Genomic DNA, 16,864 nt, shown 5'->3' on the forward strand with positions numbered 1-16,864 from the left:
TGGTAATGAGGAGCTTGTAATTAATTATCTGTCGTGCACTGCAGCAAACGATGTGCCGTGTTATGACTAACAGGCCCCCAGCAACACATTGCAGCAAAAAAACGCAGGGCGAAAATTTTTGTGTCGGGACTCCTTTAAGGTAGAATGTGGAGAAATTGCATGAAACTTCACTGCAGTGTTACGCAATATGAAACTCTTGCCAACGCCCAATGCAGTAAGTGAGCATGTTGGTAGTGCTGGATCCCAGAGAGGCGTGAAGCTCATGTTGCATAAACTAATCGGTAAACCAGAGCTGTCCTCTAGCATGGTTTGTTCCCTCAAACTGGGACTGTGTGTTGTATGCACGTGGGGAAATCCTTAAAGGGGTACTGGCACAATATTTCATGGCCGAGATAGCCTGCGGGATCGATTCCCATGAACATGCGTATATCATCTGCAAAATGTCAACAGCAAATATAGCATGGAAGGTATTTTAAATGAATTTTGAAGTTTGCTTGAGCGATCGACACCCTTGCGCTACTGACACCCTCAAAGGTGACCCTCGGTGACCCTCCTACTTCCCTCACATGACCATGCTGAAGTTTAGATGATGTCATAGCCGCCATGTTTTTGCCACGTTCGCTCCAGCTCCAGCAGCCTACTTCTCGGTAGCTGCTCGCAAACCGCGCGGAAGTGCGTCACAGTTCTGTGTGCTGCCGTGATCGAGCGCTGCACCTGCTAGGTGGTGATATATAGTTGCATTCGGAGGCTTGCAGTTCTTGAAACCGGAACTGGTTGGTAATGTGGAGCTTGGGATTAATTATTTGTCGAGCGCTGCAACAAACAATGTGCCGTGTTATGACTAACGAGCCCCCAGCAACACATTGCAGCAAAAAAAAAAACGCGAGGCCAAAACTTTTGTGTCAGTACCCTTTAAAGACGAAGTCCTTTTGCCGTGCAGGTTAAAAGAGCAGGACGCAGAAAAGCTGCGCACCGAGTACGAGCAGCTGCTCGAAGGACTGCGCCAGGCCAAGGAAGCCCGGGAGGCTGATCTCATCCTTGCGAACCCTGGTAACGTGCTCTATCCCGGCTTGGCAATGATGCAACTACAGTAATTAAATTGCCTTTCGCTGTAATGAGTAATGTAATGAGCTGCTTCTGTGGGCTGGCCACTTAGTAATGTAATGTGTTACCCCAAGCCAATAATTTCAAGAAAACTTCTCGTTACTTTCCCAATAACTTTCAACTAAAATAAAGAATGTCTGCTTTCCTGGCGGCATAAAAAATTGACTAAATAAAGCAAAAAAAAATCATCAAAGACCAGTTAGTCTTAGTGCTAAACCTCAAGCATGGGAAGTTGAACAAAGGTCTCTAAGGCTTCAATGTATGTATGTGGTAAATAAAGTGTACATGAGTTAAAGCAATTTCGAAATAATCATTACTTTTCAAAAGTAATAGGACTGTAGTGTCACTACTTTTAGCCAACTGTAATTTGTATTGTAATTTAAGTACATATAAAATATCTTTAAAAAGTAATGAGTAATGTAATTTAATTATGATTGGTTGGTGCTAAACTTTTCCACCATGTCCTTTCCCTCCCTAACAAGCGAGTTTCACTCGAACCCGGGATTTCATTACCTTTTAGGATTAAATTTGCCAGCATATTCATATTCAGTATGGACCATATTCAGTCCATAGCCCTCCCTTGCAGACTCCCATACAGCCGAGTGTGCCTATGTGGGGGTTATACCCGTGTCACACGGGCATTTCGAAGGCCATTGAACCGATGGTCCATTGACTCAACGGGGATGCACGCGCTGCCACACGGGCAGTTTCAAAGGCCATTGAGTCAGTGGCCCATCGAGTTGACGGAGCACTCCACAACTCCATTGAAACTTCGACGGCCATCGAGCGGCGGAAGTGGAAACAGCGTCACCGCGCCCTCTCATTCCCAGCGTGCTCGTACTCATAATTAGAAAAGGAAAAATTTAACGAGTATGCATTAAAAGTAGTGTGCATGGGCGTTGTAACTTATTTACTAAAGTATTTGTGTGATTTCACGCTTCGTTCTGTCACCGCATCCATAGTCGTCAGCAAATTGTTCACGAGCAACAGCTCATTCTCGATGGCAGCGTCGGCTTCCTGTTTCGCCGCTTCGATCCCAGCATCAAGCTGCATGATCGCAGCCGCGTAGAACACCATGGCGGCCTTGTCATCTGTTTCACGGTCACTCATGATGGCGGAACAGGCATGTAATGAAACCAATGAAACGAAATGAGTACACGTAACCGCAAAACCAGGCAAAACTACGTTAACTACGTGGTAAACTTCGCAAACCCGTAAAAGCGGCCGGACGGGTGAAGCGGTTATAACGTAGCCACAGTTTCGCTGTTCAGCAAACTTATAATTATAACCAACTCTGCTTATAACCAATAATGCACTTATAATTACGTATAGACATTTTTTTTATATTTCAGAACAAGACAAGACACAAATGTGTGCTTTTAAGTGGATTTATTTTAGTTCACTTACGACGACATGAAAACGAAAATAAGATTAGCAGCGCCACAAAATGTTTGCGAGAAACACCTGAATCAGTCAACGGCCGTTGAAAACCATTGAAAACCGCCGTGTGGCAACACGAGAACTCCATCGAGTTCGATGGAGTTGTAGCGTTTCGATGGCCATCGGCTCAATGGCCTTTCAAACATGCCCGTGTGTCACGGGTATTAATGACCCTGTGAACTATACTCATATGCACTGTTAAGGGATGATGACCCACTACAATAGCTTACTGGCTATTGCAGTGCGATAATGAGCTTAATGGAATGGTTTCAGTCCTGGCCGCTGTGGGCTTATATCGATGAAGGCGGAGTGAGGAATGCATGCATACCTTTGATTTAGATGCATGTCTCTAAACGGCAGGGGACCGAAATTATTCCGGAGTCCCTGACTATGGTGTGGCTCACACTAATCATTAGATTGTTTCTTTGACTCTTAAAACCCAAGAATTTTCCGTTTATATTTAGTCATTGATGTTCTGTAGTCATTAAATGAACATTGTGCTTCTTCTCTGTTTTCCACAGTTCTGCCCGATGAAGTGCTAGAAGGTAAGCTGTCGTCTCTCTCGTTCCTTTTACATCTGAAGAGAGTGAATGAAGAGTGAATGAGTGAGGAGTGACAGAGTGTGAACATAGTGACCTCTCCTGTTCCTTGCCCGTCTGAAGCGAATGAGCGAGTCGGTCAGTGAGTGTTTGTGAACCGAGTTGTGCCGTTCCTCCTTGGGGCAGAGGCGGTTCCTGGGAACATCCGTCTGGCCGAGCACTTTGTGAGCTTCCTGCGGCGCCTGCTCGAGTATGTGAAGATGCGGCTGCGGGCGCAGCACATGGTTCAGGAGAGCCCCGCCGCCTTCCTCAAGGACATCCTGCAGAAGGTGAGAAGCCGTCACAGCGTGAAGTGTCAAGCCACAGTTCAGTGTGCATGTTTCTAGGAAGAAGCAGGAGGAGCTTGATGTGGGCAAGTTGGTTGTAACGTACTTAAGGGGCCCCGAAACACTTTTTCAGCGTGGTCAGAAAACGCTGCCGATCGGTAGTCGAGGATCCTGAGAACACGTGAGCCAAACATTATAGCGCAGCACGCGGCCTGGAATTTACAATGAAATCTCGAAGTCGGCTTGAAATCGCTCCCTCTTCTCTCGATAAATAATGCCATAAGCCCAAATGAGCGCACCATAAACACAAAGTCCACAGTCATTTGCCGATTTGAGCATCGTGAGCTGCGTAGTTACGGTGGCCACCGCAAGATGCCACTACGTGCCTGCGCGCGCGATCGCACTGAAAGTACGTCACACATTCGAAAATAAAAAATAAAAGGAAGTGCTCAACGTCATGACACATGCTCGCAAATGGACATAGCTTCTTGCCTTCTTGTCATTCCCCCCTCCCCTGCTTAGCTTTCAGCGCGCTTGTTGGTACGAAAGGAGAGAGAAAGTGCTTAAAGCGTGCGTCAGATCCCTGTGACTCCGCTTGTACTTGTACATCAGATCCCTGTACTCCGCTTGTAATTTTAAAAATTTTTGCGGCAGTCAATTCGTGAGGCAATAAACTCCTTTAATGAAGCCATTCGATGATTACTTGGAAAAGTGCCGCAGGGTCCCTTTTAATGTATACGCTGCATGACAGCAAGAGGACCAGAAGGAAGCACTTACAACAGGCCTGTGTAAACCTACTTCTGGGAAGAAGTAGGTTTACGTAGACGGCGTGGCGAATAAGCGGTTCCTTCATCGTGCAGTGGCTCATACATCGAACAGACAGGTCATTGCCTCAATGATTTACTGTGCGACCACTCTAACATCTTTGTGTCCAATAACGGGAGTGAATTGTTCATACGTTGTTCTATCAGTTGGTAAGTGCTTTTACATCAAGAGATGTGTGTTTCGCCTAGATAACAAAACCTGCGCGTGCCGGAGATTTATAAAGCATTTTCTATGCTTTGCAAAGGCTCATCATATGTGAGCATCTCACTGATCACTGTGACTGAATAAGAGGTTAAGTACCATATTTTCTCGCATATAAGCCGCACCAAGAAAGGGATCAATGTGCTTAAAAAGTGGAGATGAGGGTTATTGAAGGACTCTGGTCGGGGTAGTAGTAGTCGTAGTCGTCGTCGTAGTAGTAGTAGTAGTAGTAGTAGTAGTAGTAGCAGTAGCAGTAGTAGCAGTAGTAGTAGTAGTAGCAGTAGTAGTAGTAGTAGTAGTAGTAGTAGTAGTAGTAGTAGTAGTAGTAGTAGTAGTAGCAGCAGCAGCAGCAGCAGCATCAGTTGTGGTAGGCATCACGTAGGTCATGTGCTCAGGTGGGGGAGTGTTATTAATAAGGAAATAAATTAAACGAAGTGATGATGATCATGCTTTTCTTCAATAAATAAAACAAAATGATAATGATGCGGCTTGAATTGATAATGAATATTTTGTACTGAAAGTCATCATCATCATCTTTACAGCTTCACTGTCCAATGGATTTTGCACCGTGGAAGTGGCTGAAGTTTCTTTAGGTTTCTCACGAGCCTTTAGCACCAAGATGCATGTGTGGTCGAAAGTGTCCCAGAAAATGAACATTTGGTCAGACTGTCTGGCTTGCAAACCGTTAGACGCAGGCTGTGACGTTCCCTTCTCCATGCACACCTACTCAAACCTCATTATAACAAAGTCGCATCTGCCACGAAAATAACTTCGTTATATCCGAAACTTCGTTATAAACGTTTATTTGTAACACTGTAGCTATTACAAGACTATTCTTCATTTACTTCGTTATAACCGATAATTCGTTATATCCGTGTTCGTTATAACGAGGTTTGAGTGTATTTGCGTAAATACTTTTTGAATGACAGGGATAGCGAGCCTCTTCAAAACTGTGCTGTCCTTGTGTCGCAGGTGTGCCTGGAACGCAAGCCCCTGCGGTTTGCAGCGGAGCGGCTGCGGTCTCTGCTGCGCACTCTCGAGGTGCCCGACCCGACCAACTTCAGCCCCCTGGTGCGCCTCTGCCACTTCGCCAGCTTAGTGAGCACCTACACCAAAGGTGCGTGTCACCGAGTCTCGGTGCTGCAAATGAGTTCTGCGGAAACCCACAAGGTGGCAGAAGGTTAATAAAAGGGATAATTGATGACCGCCCTTTCATAGTACGAAGCCACAAGGAAATTCATACGGATTTCTCCAAAAGAAAGCTTCTCGGTAACCAAAAAATTTGTCCTGGTTCGGGGATTTGATTCTGTGCCCGAAGTCTACACCCTTGTCTGGGGATTGATTCTGTATTCTGTGCCCATGTGCTTTGAGTTTTTGATCAATTCGCACTTGCAGTGCCAATTGATAGCTTCCTGGTTAGCTCAGTTGGCAGAGTGACCGCCTGGGAAGGCATTGGTCGCATATGGATTTCCTTATTCGTGCTTCAAATTGATGGTTGTCAATTATCCCTTTCACAAGTCTCAGTGTGGCTTGACTTCTGCGTGTGTGTATTTGCATAGTGAACAGGAGGCATACGCATGTATTTGCTTTGAGAAACAGTCTGCCCAACACATTGTAATGGCAATCTCCGGTAGTTTCAGTGGTCCTTCAGATCTGAGCAGACTGAGTTTAGATGCACTGTGGATCTAGGTGTTTGTAGGGTGCATCTTGTGCCAGCCGAAGTTAAGGCTGAGGGTAGCTTTGGTAACGTCGTTAGTACTGCCACCTGTGATGATAACTGTCATTACCATGAAAGTCCTTGATTGCCATGGTAACCACAGGAAGGTCTGGGACTCGTGATCGGAAAGCTAGTAGTCACTGCTCTGAAGGCAATACTGTGACCACATCTGCATACTCTAACCTGGAGTCAGCTAACCTGAAAAGAACCATCTAAAGATGCCAAAAGCCTTTAGCTCCCAACTCTTTTTGTGGAAAAGAGTGTGAAGTTTCCTGCATGCTTGTCGATTTTCCAATTTTATTTACGTAAGGTTGTCATAAAAATATCAATTGGATGGTTTGTGCTGTGAGTTAAATGTGAACATTAATTGAACATTTCAATGCATCATTTCTTTAATGATACATAAAAATTGAATAATGTTCTCCACCCCACACGGCAAAGCAAGTGTAAAACACGAAATCGCATGCTGAGGTGAGATAGAGCACGGTGAAAGTCTGCAACAAAATTCGCTGCCTGTAGAAGTTGGCAAAGGGGTTAGTAGTGGTAGAAGTGTGGTACCTACCTTTCCTTAAGTGGGCAGGCATAGGCGGGCCTAGAGTTACTGTATATGCTACCTTTAGGTAGCAGAGTAGCGCATAGGTCCGGCTAGCAACCAAGCTATGGGTGAAGTCGCACTCCCTTTGCAGGCGACTGCCTACCGCGTCGCCGATAAATATGTCTGGCGTGTCGAAGGCCGGCGATAAACATTGGCTGTCGATGACTAGTGTTAATTCAGTGAGCTGCAGCGGCGGCGTCGAGAAATACAAAAATTGGCCCGAGCGTCAGCTTCTCCGCAATGCATGGTTGCTAGCGGCGTTGGAAAACAGATGCGCAACTCTGCTACCTAAAGGTAGCATATACAGTAAATCTAGGCGGGCCAAGTCATGAGTTTATTTCGGTTACAACGGAAGTCAGCAGGAAGCCATGACAAAATTGCTTCTGTGGTAAAAAGTTTTGCTCCGACGCTCCGATCGCCAGGAACGTTATCTTACAAAACATTACAGACTTTTGCTGAAGTTGATTGCGCTACAGTTTTACAGTGCAGTTGCTGTCCAACGCTTACAGATTTTTGGGCGGTTAGGCTTGAGACTCAGCAGACGTGTGGTATAGAGTCAAACCCAGCTATATCTAATTATTGTGTCTAATAAACAGTTTTATCAAAAACCTTCGAATATGCATTCAAAGGCATAGCACTGTGTACACATATATTGAAAGGGTTCGCTCTGATCTTCATTTTGTTGAGAGTAGTGCTTTGTTTATGCAAGTGTCCATCTGTTACTACTAGAGATGTCATTGGTACTGCATTCACTTCACGCATGATTAGAAATATTCATGCCGACAAAATTGCGCTGTTTTGACAGATGCTGTCAAATGATGCATTGAACCTGGAGGCATGCCATAGAGAAAACACCCCAGCTCAGAATAATACTGCGCCGATTTGACACGCAGCATACAGCCTATGTTTTTTTTAATACTTGGCACGAATAATGGAAAAATCCTCTCATATATATGTAACGCACTTTGTTTTGTAGTTCTGTTCAGAATGATTTTGTCGTCCATCTTAAACCACTTTAGTGCAGCTGTGCTGTGGCAAAGGCATTTGTCAGGGCTCATGTCTCCTGTCTTGGGTATATTTTGTGCAATCGTGGCCAAGTCATCACATCGGTGGTGCAGGTTTCACAATAATTGTCGAGCCGTATGACGAGCGGAGTCCCGGTGTGCCCAACCCCGTGATCAATCTCTCCTGCATGGATGCCTCACTGTCCATCAAGCCCGTCTTCAACCGCTTTCAGTCCGTCATCATCACATCAGGGGTGAGTGCTGGGACGATGGGTGCCATTTGGCCAGTGGCGTAGGTACTCCATGTCGAACTGTTAACACAGAACGCAATAATTGACGTGGCTCCCCCAAATGGAAAACCCTTTGCACACCTATGGCCACTACAAATTGTGCAGCCTACTAAAGGTTGCTGGTAAGATTGGAGTACACGTTTTATTCAGTGCAAGAAACAAACTTGCAGCACTGTGCTGCAAAGTGAACGAGGCGGGCAAAAAGAAAGAAAACTGTGAGAAAAAGCACAGAAAACACTTCGTTGAATGCAGAAATGCTGTAGTACACACGATTCCTTTCACGTGCGGGCATTGTTACGTCGACCAAACCGGCCGATGCTTGAACGACCCGCTACGAGAGCACGCATGCTCAACAGATCTGTGTCCAGTTACTTGGCTCAGCACTGCAGTGCATGTGGCTGTCGGCCAATTCTTAAGCGGTGCACCGTATTGGAAACGTGCAGGCAGCGAAGAGCACGTGAGATTAGCGAAGCTTACCGTATTCATGCACATGGAAGTGCTTGCATCAGTTTGCCGTCGATTTTCCTGCATAACTGTGAAATCGGTTGCTTATTGAAAACATGACAGCCTGTTTTGCTGACGCATCTAACACGATGACTTCTTTGTCTCTCTCTCTGTGTGCAGATACTGTTTTTTTTTTTTTTCTGCGCAAAGCTTCTGTATATATTGCGTATCCCAGCAATAAGCCTGTGATTGTTAGTTCAGCGCCTGTCGTTCTTTCTCCAAAACCGTGTCCAGCACTGTTTGTTCCCGTCTTAAGCCTACTAATGCCAGCGGACTTCTGAAGAGTCAGTGGAAAGGGAAATGGTGCCAGTGTTTTACTGTTGGAGACTGTAGTTGCTGCATGGTTCAGACGGCGCTGAAACTCGGATTGCACAGTGTGGTTCATGTGTATTGGCTGGCGTGGACCCCGCGAGAAGCTCGGTAATAAAGATGAAACGCCTGCGATTGAAGTGCAGCCATCAATCACGACCGTAAGCAACTTGGGCAGAACGAGCTCGGGTTGTTGTCTATGCATACACAAAAGCACAGTTGAACTAAGATTGTTATAACAGTTGTGCATAGCCAACACACTGGCCAATATCAGCCAGTGCTTCTAGTACGCGAGCAAATATGGTAGGACAGAAGACCACCGGTCTCTATTTTCCAGTTGCAAGGCAGGAGGGGGTTTGCCGAGATATTCTCCCACATATAAATATGTGTGCCACTGTCGTGCCACCATTAGCAGCGACGCTACTGATGCCTCTAGCTCAGCATTTCACCATTCCATCCTTCCAGCCGTGGGTTTACTGTATCTTCTCGTGTATAACCCACACAAAATACTATACAGAAAATTCGGAACTGAAGTGGGAGTGCGGGGTATACACAAATCTCACTGCAAAGTTGGCTTCACATCGCTGCATGGCAGTATGCTTGGATCTTTTTTCTTAATTTCTTATTTTTTTGTGGTTTGTTGGACGCAGGTTTTATGCAGAAATGGGTTACACACGAGAAAATATGGCTTTTCTTCATAGCAGAACCGATTTCCCAGCTGAGTGGTGTTGTTGGATCTGCAAACCATAGAACTGCTGCAGCAGCTGTTACTCCAATGACGCTTGAAAGTGTGGCAACAGGTTGTAATTTGATTGTCTTGCAGACGTTGTCCCCTGTGGAGATGTACCCAAAGATTCTGGACTTTCGACCGGTGGTCTCCGCATCTCTCAGCATAACCTTGGCAAGACCCAGCATATGCCCTCTGGTAAGCATATCAAAGTTTTCTGTGCAGAATATGGAAAATTTTAAGAATTTCTGACCCACCTACTGGCTGTCAGTCAATTACTTTGCACTGAGGTAAGTTTTGCTTAGAATTAGTGTTCAGTCTTTGATACAGTAGAATCTTGGGGAAATGAACCCGGCTGGTAGGAATTTCGGTCCGATATGAATTAGTGAAATTCCCCAGCAAAATTTTGTTTTACGTGCGTGCTATTGTGATTTAAAAACTGATTTTGCTTGTTTTTTGGTGATACAAAATTTCTGATGATGCGAATATTTTCACCCCACCTTGAGATTCACATCACTGTAGTAGAATCATGGCGGCAAGGGATGTTTGAGAGTAACACTAAAGCAGTTAGACTATCAAACTACCATATTTTCTGCACTAAAAGCTGCACCTTTGTATGATTTGTCGCTCAAACTTTAAACAAAATTGGAGCAAAACAAATTGACGTGTGTATAAGTTGCACGTGTGTATAGGGTGGAGCAATCTACAGGCCTGCATTTCTGACATGCTGGGGCATGTCAACTGCGGATATCTCAACAAACCAGTTACTCATAAATAATTACTATTACTGTTCAGCTAAGGTAAGATTTAGTGTGAAGGTGTGCAAATATTAGAAAGTTTCGAATATTTGTAATATTTGGATTTGATTAAAAAATTTTGTATTAGAAAATTTACTTTTAAAATTCGAAAGCATGAAGGCACAGGTTGAATTTTTCTCATATTAGTAAATTCACTTCCAAAATCAGCGTGCTTGCCGCAAGAAGATGTTTGATAAGCGAGAAAACACGCGAAGAGAAAATGCGGGTGGCGATGCCACCTGTAAATTCCCTCACCAAATGCCATCATGTCATAGATTTTGACAGCACCTACTAGGTCCTACATTGTCCCTAATCACTAAAAAATGAATTACATTGTGCTCCTAGGGGGCCACAGACTTAACATACCAAGTTTCAGGAAATCTTATTGAGCCAATGTCGCCAAAATACGAAAAACACTCTTTGAAATCCGTAATGTCACACACATTATCGGCACGAAATTTAAAAATGAAACTTTGATCTTTAGTTTGTCCTCTATTAATAAACCTATGATGGTGAAATCAATGACATTAGAGTTCTCATTGTAGAATCTATCACTCTAAAGCAATATTTGTTTCGCTTTAGTATCCCTTTTAATTTTATTGCATGTTAAATGATAATGATTATAAGGATATTGGGGTTTTGACAAGTAAAACCCCCATATTTATTATTATTATTTCAATGAGGCAAACAATAACGCACGATCACGACCCAATGGCTGCTGTGCAGATTGTGAGCAAGGGCAGCGACCAGGTGGCACTGAGCTCGCGCTTCGAGACGCGCGAGGAGGTTTCGGTGGTGCGTAACTATGGTGCCCTGCTGGTGGAGCTGGCATCGTGCGTGCCCGATGGCCTGGTGTGCTTCTTCACTTCTTACGTGTACCTCGAGTCGGTGGTGGCCGCCTGGTACGAGCAGGGGGTCCTCGACCAGCTGCAGCGCCGCAAACTGCTTTTCCTCGAGACGCCCGATGCAGCCGAGACAGCACTTGCACTCGCAAACTATGTTAAGGTACTTGTGTGTATGCCTGATAGCCGTCGTTCATTTGATCACCTAACTTTATAATAAACGGATACTAAAGGCAAATATTAGGTTAACTTGAATTGTCAAAATGCTATTCCAGGAAACTCACAGCACTTGTTTCATGCTGAATACATTAAGCATTAAGGAGTTATATCAACTGCTGATGTTTGTCCCATACTTGCACGGGATGGGCTTGATGGCTAGTGGATTGAACTAGGATTTGCTAGTTTTTGTTTTGAGGACGTGCCGGCAATATTAAAATGTAGTAACTCTCACTGGCCCAGCTGGTGGTGGTTGAATAACATAGAGTTGTACAGGGAAGAGTTTGAACTGTTGTCATGAGTAAAGGGGCACGGGGCGCGTGCCGGACAGCGCAAGGCGTCGATGGTGTGCGGGGAATGGAAATGTACCCGATGGTGTGCACCCTCGCCACGTCGACGCAAGCCATTGGCCGGAGAAAGGCGCGTGCCACGCGACCCGAACTGAGGTGCGGAACCCCAGAGGAACAAGCAGTCATTGTTCGGTGGAGTCGTCGAGGAGCAAGGTGGTACAGGCCAGCGTCGCGTCCGCGACGAGAGCAGCAGGGCTGAGTTCTGGAGGCAGCATTGTGCATGCCCCGGGAGGGTGGCCGTCGACCTCGGGTCTACCGACGAGGGCGTCCTGGGCTTGCGGCAGCCTCATGCACGCAGTTCTCGTGGCACCTGCGGCACTACCACAGCTCGGCAAGACGACGGCGACCCACCGACAATCACCGAAGAGCCCCTCGACAGTTTCGCCCCGGTGGCACCAGGAGAGGCCAGGAGTTAGCCTACTGGGCGGACAGATTTCTCGCGAGGGCCGAGACCGGCGACGAGGAAGACTAGCGACGCGGCGGATCGACGACAACGACCCCAAGACGTCGACAGCAGCTGCGACGACGGGGCAGGGCGTCGATCTTCGCATCGAATCGAGGCGACGGGCAACACGAACCGTAAGAACGTTCGATTCGCGTAGCGAGACTGAGGCGCCATAGTGGCCAGACTTTGGAGTCTATGGGAGCTAAGCCGGCTAAGCATAGTCTGTAGGCTTTGCGATTTGTTAGAGATTGCACGATATAGCGTCACTGTTTCTAACGTTACATTTTTGATGTAAATTTTTTGGTGTTAACTTTTTGTTTGCAGTGTTGAGTTCTATAAAGTGTGTTTGTCGTGACGCCACGGTCACCCGCCTCGCTCACTCTCCCAACTCCATCACACATTGCAAGCGCTCCCGAGATACGTGACACAATAAGTGGCGAGCCTGTGCCAGGATTTTTCCAGCGTTGGGCCCAGTCGCGTATCGTCGGGGGTTGTAACGATGGATATGGATTGGGAGAAGATTGTGAGAGTCATTCGTGAGAGAAAGCTCAATGGAGAGCAGGGTCTCAGGTTCATTGAAAAAGAGTGGCAGAATCAGAGAGAAGAGCGCGAAGCCGAGCTTGAGGCGAGACGCGCCTATCTCGAGGCAAGTCGCGCCGATCTCGAGGCAAGTCGCGCCGATCTCGAGGCAAGTCGTGCCGATCTCGAGGCAAGTCGCGCTGAACGCGAGGCGAAACACGCCGCAGTGTTAGAAGCTTACGCTCGAGAGAAGCGGGAACTCGAGCTTCAACTGCGATTGGCACAAGCCAAACAAGCCAAAGAGGGTATTGGACAGAATGAGAGAAGGTCCATAGAGATTCCATCGGGAGATATCAATGTGTCTGATTTTCAGAGTTTTGTTTCCGCTGAGCAAAGGGCCAGTGAGCCTGCTAGTGGTGCAGATGCAAGCAGTCTTTGTAGAAATGGGCAGAACAAAGAGGAATCAAGGGTTGCACATAGTGACAGGATAGCAACAGTTAGTGAACTGTATGCCAGTGCTGTTGAAGAGGGGATGGAGGTAGAGAATGCGACACCTCCAGACAACAAAGAGCCAAAGGATAGCTCCCCACTGATGAGCATGTATGTTGAAGAAAGAAGTAGTCAGCGTTCGCGAGATGTGACAATAAAGAGTAAGATGAACGCAATGGCTCAGAAGCACAGTGCTAAACGCGTAAAAGTTAAGGAAACGCAGGCAGCTCCAGAGATAGCGAAAAGTGGTTTCAAGCATCAGGACGCAAGAAAAGATGCCCGAGCTGTGAACAGTAGACGCGTAAGACGAAGGAGAAAGAACGCTGCGAAAACGCGTCAAGTAGGTTGTATTTATTTGGATGCAGAGAGGGTCGTGCAAGAAACCAGGGTCGAGCATAAATGTAGGACGCAGTCAGAGAAAGTTAGGTCAAAGAGGCGTCCCGTGACGAGTAACGGAGGAAACAGCCATAAGGAGCACGCTACGTGGGCAAATAAGAACAGTCCTTTCAAGAATGAGCTGAAGAAAAAGGGCCCAAATGTTGCATATGGGGGGAGTAAATCAACGACTAGTGAGTCCCATGCCAGTGTGCCTGAAGTGGGCAAAGAAGAAAAGAACGCGATGCATCCAGGCAATATTGAAACCGAAGACAGCGTTTCGCTGAGCAAAATGCCTGTTGAAAGAACAAGCACTCAGCGTTCGCGGATAACATCAGAGAGGAGTAGGATGAATGGAAAGCCTCAGACGCACGGTAGTACAAGCGTAAAGTTAAAGAAAGTGAAGACAGCTCTGAAATCAAAGGAACCTGGTCGTAATTATCAGGACGCCATAAAGGTGGCTGAACTTGTCAAGGGCAGACGCGTAAAGCGGACTAAAAAGAATGTCCCCAAAACGCGCAGAGTAGGGTGTAAGAAGTGGTATGCAAACAGGCTGAGGCTAGTAGTGAGAGCCAGGCATAAAGGGTGGACGCTGCCTGAGGAAGTTAGGTCGAAGAGGCGTCGGGTGAAAAGAAACAGAGGCATCAGCTTAAGTGAGCGTCCGAGACATTGGGTAGCGAATAGACGTAAGGAGAAACTGAAGAGGCGTCGGGTTAGAGTAATCAGTTGTAGTGAGCGTTTAAGAAGACATGTCATGAATAGGCGCAGGAAGAAACTGAAAAAGATGCGCAATGTGAAAAAAACACAGGTTTAAGCATGGTGTATCAAAGCGGTGGCTCCTATTGTGTTGAAAGGATACTAGGATTTGAAATAGGTTTTGAGAATATTGATGTATAACATTTTTTTTTTTAGTTGACCTTGACAGACAGTGAATTTGTGCAGATTTTTGAAGAGTCAGTGTGGCGCATTGTGAGTAGTTATTTCGGCAGGTGGAGAGACTGCAGCCTATAGTGTTAAGGACGATGAACTTGTGGACATCGCGAACGGTTCAGTGTAACGTTTGATGATGTGTTCGTGAAAGTGCGTGGTGTTCACCATGGTGCAGTGAAAGTAGATGGGACCATAAGAGAAGAGAATGCGAGTCAGAAGTTTAAGACATCATCAGAAGAGCAGAGGGCCGCAACCCTGAAGAGAAGAAGCAGTTTTTTAAGAAAAAACTCTTAAAAGGGGGCCCAATGTCATGAGTAAAGGGGCACGGGGCGCGTGCCGGACAGCGCAAGGCGTCGATGGTGTGCGGGGAATGGAAATGTACCCGATGGTGTGCACCCTCGCCATGTCGACGCAAGCCATTGGCCGGAGAAAGGCGCGTGCCACGCGACCCGAGCCGAGGTGAGAGACCACGGAAGAAGAGTTAGTCATTGTCCGTTGGAGTCGTCGAGGAGCAAGGTGTTGCAAGCCAGCGTCGCACCGCGACGAGAGCAGTAGGGCCCCGTTCTGGGGGCAGCGGCACAAGAGGCTCGGGAGGGTGGCCGTCGACCTTGGTGCCATCCAAGTGAGGCTCCCCGGGCTTGCAGCAGCCCCGTCACAGCAGTTCGCAGGGCACCTATGGCACTCCCACGGCGTGGCAAGACGACGGCGACCCACGGGCAATCACCAGAGAGCCACGTCGGCAGTAAGACCCGGTGGCACCAAGGGGAGGCCAGAAGTTAGGCCTAACTGGGAGAGATCGGTGTTCTCCGAAAGGAAGGAAACATCGGCGAGGAGGACGATCAGCGAGGCGTCTGATCGACGGCGACGGCCCGGAGACGTCGACAGGAGCTGCGACGACGGGACTGGGCGTCGACTTGGACCACGAACAGAGTCAGCGGACACCGCGAACCGTAAGAACGCTCCATGGGTATCGCGAGTGACTGAGAGGCCATAGTGGCCAGACTTTAGGACTAGAGGAGCTAGGCATAGCTCGAAGGTTTTGCAATTGTCCGTTAGTGATTGCGCAATAGCGTCGCATTTCCTAATGGTACTTTTTGTTGTAAATTTTGAGTGTTCATTTTTGTGTGCCGTGGTGTGTTAGATAAAGTTTTGTTTGCAGTGCCACCACGGTCTCTCCCGAGTCTCTCTCTCTCTCTCTCCCAAATCCATTCCGACATTGCAAGCGCTCCCGAGATACGTGACAACTGTCCAAAACTATGCTGAAAAGTAGGAGAAACTTCAGTTATCCTTATTTACGTTTGGTATCTATTAGGCTTGTGCGAATAGTAAATTTTAGGTTCGAAGCGAATAGTGATTTTGGTCGAATAATTTCGAATCGAATTCGAATAGTATTATTAGGGGTGTGCGAATATTCGAGTTTCGAATTCGAATCGAATAGTACCTAATCAAATAATTCGATTTGACTTTCGAATAGCTATTATTCGAAGTTTCGAGTAATTCGACAGCACGAATATCTAAAACGCGACAAAGGCCAATGGTGCAAATTGGTTAGGGTGGGGTGGCTAAAACTAACGCTAACGTCGTTACAGTAGGCCTTTCGTTGAAATTTTCACTGACATCTTGGTTCAAAAGCGAGTGCATGCTGATCTTAAAGGAGATTATGTCATTTCCACACGTAGAAAAACACATGAGAAAACAGTCAAGCCCTTCACAACTTCGTTCCCGAGACGAAGGCACGGACTTCTTGTGTATTTCGGTCACGTATGTCGCAAGCGCCATAAAACGTCCCCACTTTGGCCTGCGAAACCCTTGGTCATTGGCTTTGCATGTAAAAATTTCTTCATGCTGGGCAGTCGCCACTGCCTCCCCGAACCACTTGTTCAGAAACTTCCATTGTTTCGGCACGCAGTTAAAACGCTGCTATGAACGGGCGCCCGAAGATTTTTGGGCCCGGAGCACCCATGGCGATGAAGCACAACATTACAGTTGTCACATGAGCCGTATTGCGCGGCCACGGGGGAAAAAAACTAGCTACCGTACCCTCGTCTGTTAGTCATTAGGAGGTTTGGAGTGGCGCTGCTGACTGGAATAGCAGTTCTTCTATCAACGTGCTTGTGCGCCCATAAAAACTGAAACAAAAGCTACTTTCGAACAAGTGCGTAATAAAACTGTCGACACACCGCAGCGTCCCCGATTTTTTCTTTGTCTTGCCGCAACTGGCGGTACACATTTCGTGTAAATATACTATTCAATATTCGATTTGGTATTCGATATTTTTGGCCACTATTCGGCACTATTCGATTCGAATTCGATTCGAGGT

At 46.7% G+C, this 16,864-nt stretch overlaps 1 protein-coding gene across 2 annotated transcripts in view; it reads left to right on the forward strand.

Moving 5' to 3' along the window:
• The window catches only part of LOC119376263 (general transcription and DNA repair factor IIH helicase subunit XPD-like), a 46,169-nt gene that overhangs the window by 20,254 nt on the left and 9,051 nt on the right, over positions 1 to 16,864 (forward strand). The window contains exons 11-17 of one of the 2 annotated variants that reach the window (XM_037646169.2): positions 941 to 1,050; positions 3,066 to 3,089; positions 3,270 to 3,412; positions 5,408 to 5,552; positions 7,866 to 8,005; positions 9,678 to 9,779; positions 11,105 to 11,383. In XM_037646169.2, the coding sequence (XP_037502097.1) occupies positions 941 to 1,050; positions 3,066 to 3,089; positions 3,270 to 3,412; positions 5,408 to 5,552; positions 7,866 to 8,005; positions 9,678 to 9,779; positions 11,105 to 11,383 (943 nt within the window). Of the gene's footprint in view, positions 1 to 940; positions 1,051 to 3,065; positions 3,090 to 3,245; positions 3,413 to 5,407; positions 5,553 to 7,865; positions 8,006 to 9,677; positions 9,780 to 11,104; positions 11,384 to 16,864 lie in introns of both variants that reach the window. The other variant, XM_049411385.1, reaches the window with a different exon arrangement.

This window comes from Rhipicephalus sanguineus, unplaced genomic scaffold (assembly GCF_013339695.2).
Source record: "Rhipicephalus sanguineus isolate Rsan-2018 unplaced genomic scaffold, BIME_Rsan_1.4 Seq1138, whole genome shotgun sequence".
Taxonomy (NCBI): Eukaryota; Metazoa; Arthropoda; class Arachnida; order Ixodida; family Ixodidae; genus Rhipicephalus; species Rhipicephalus sanguineus.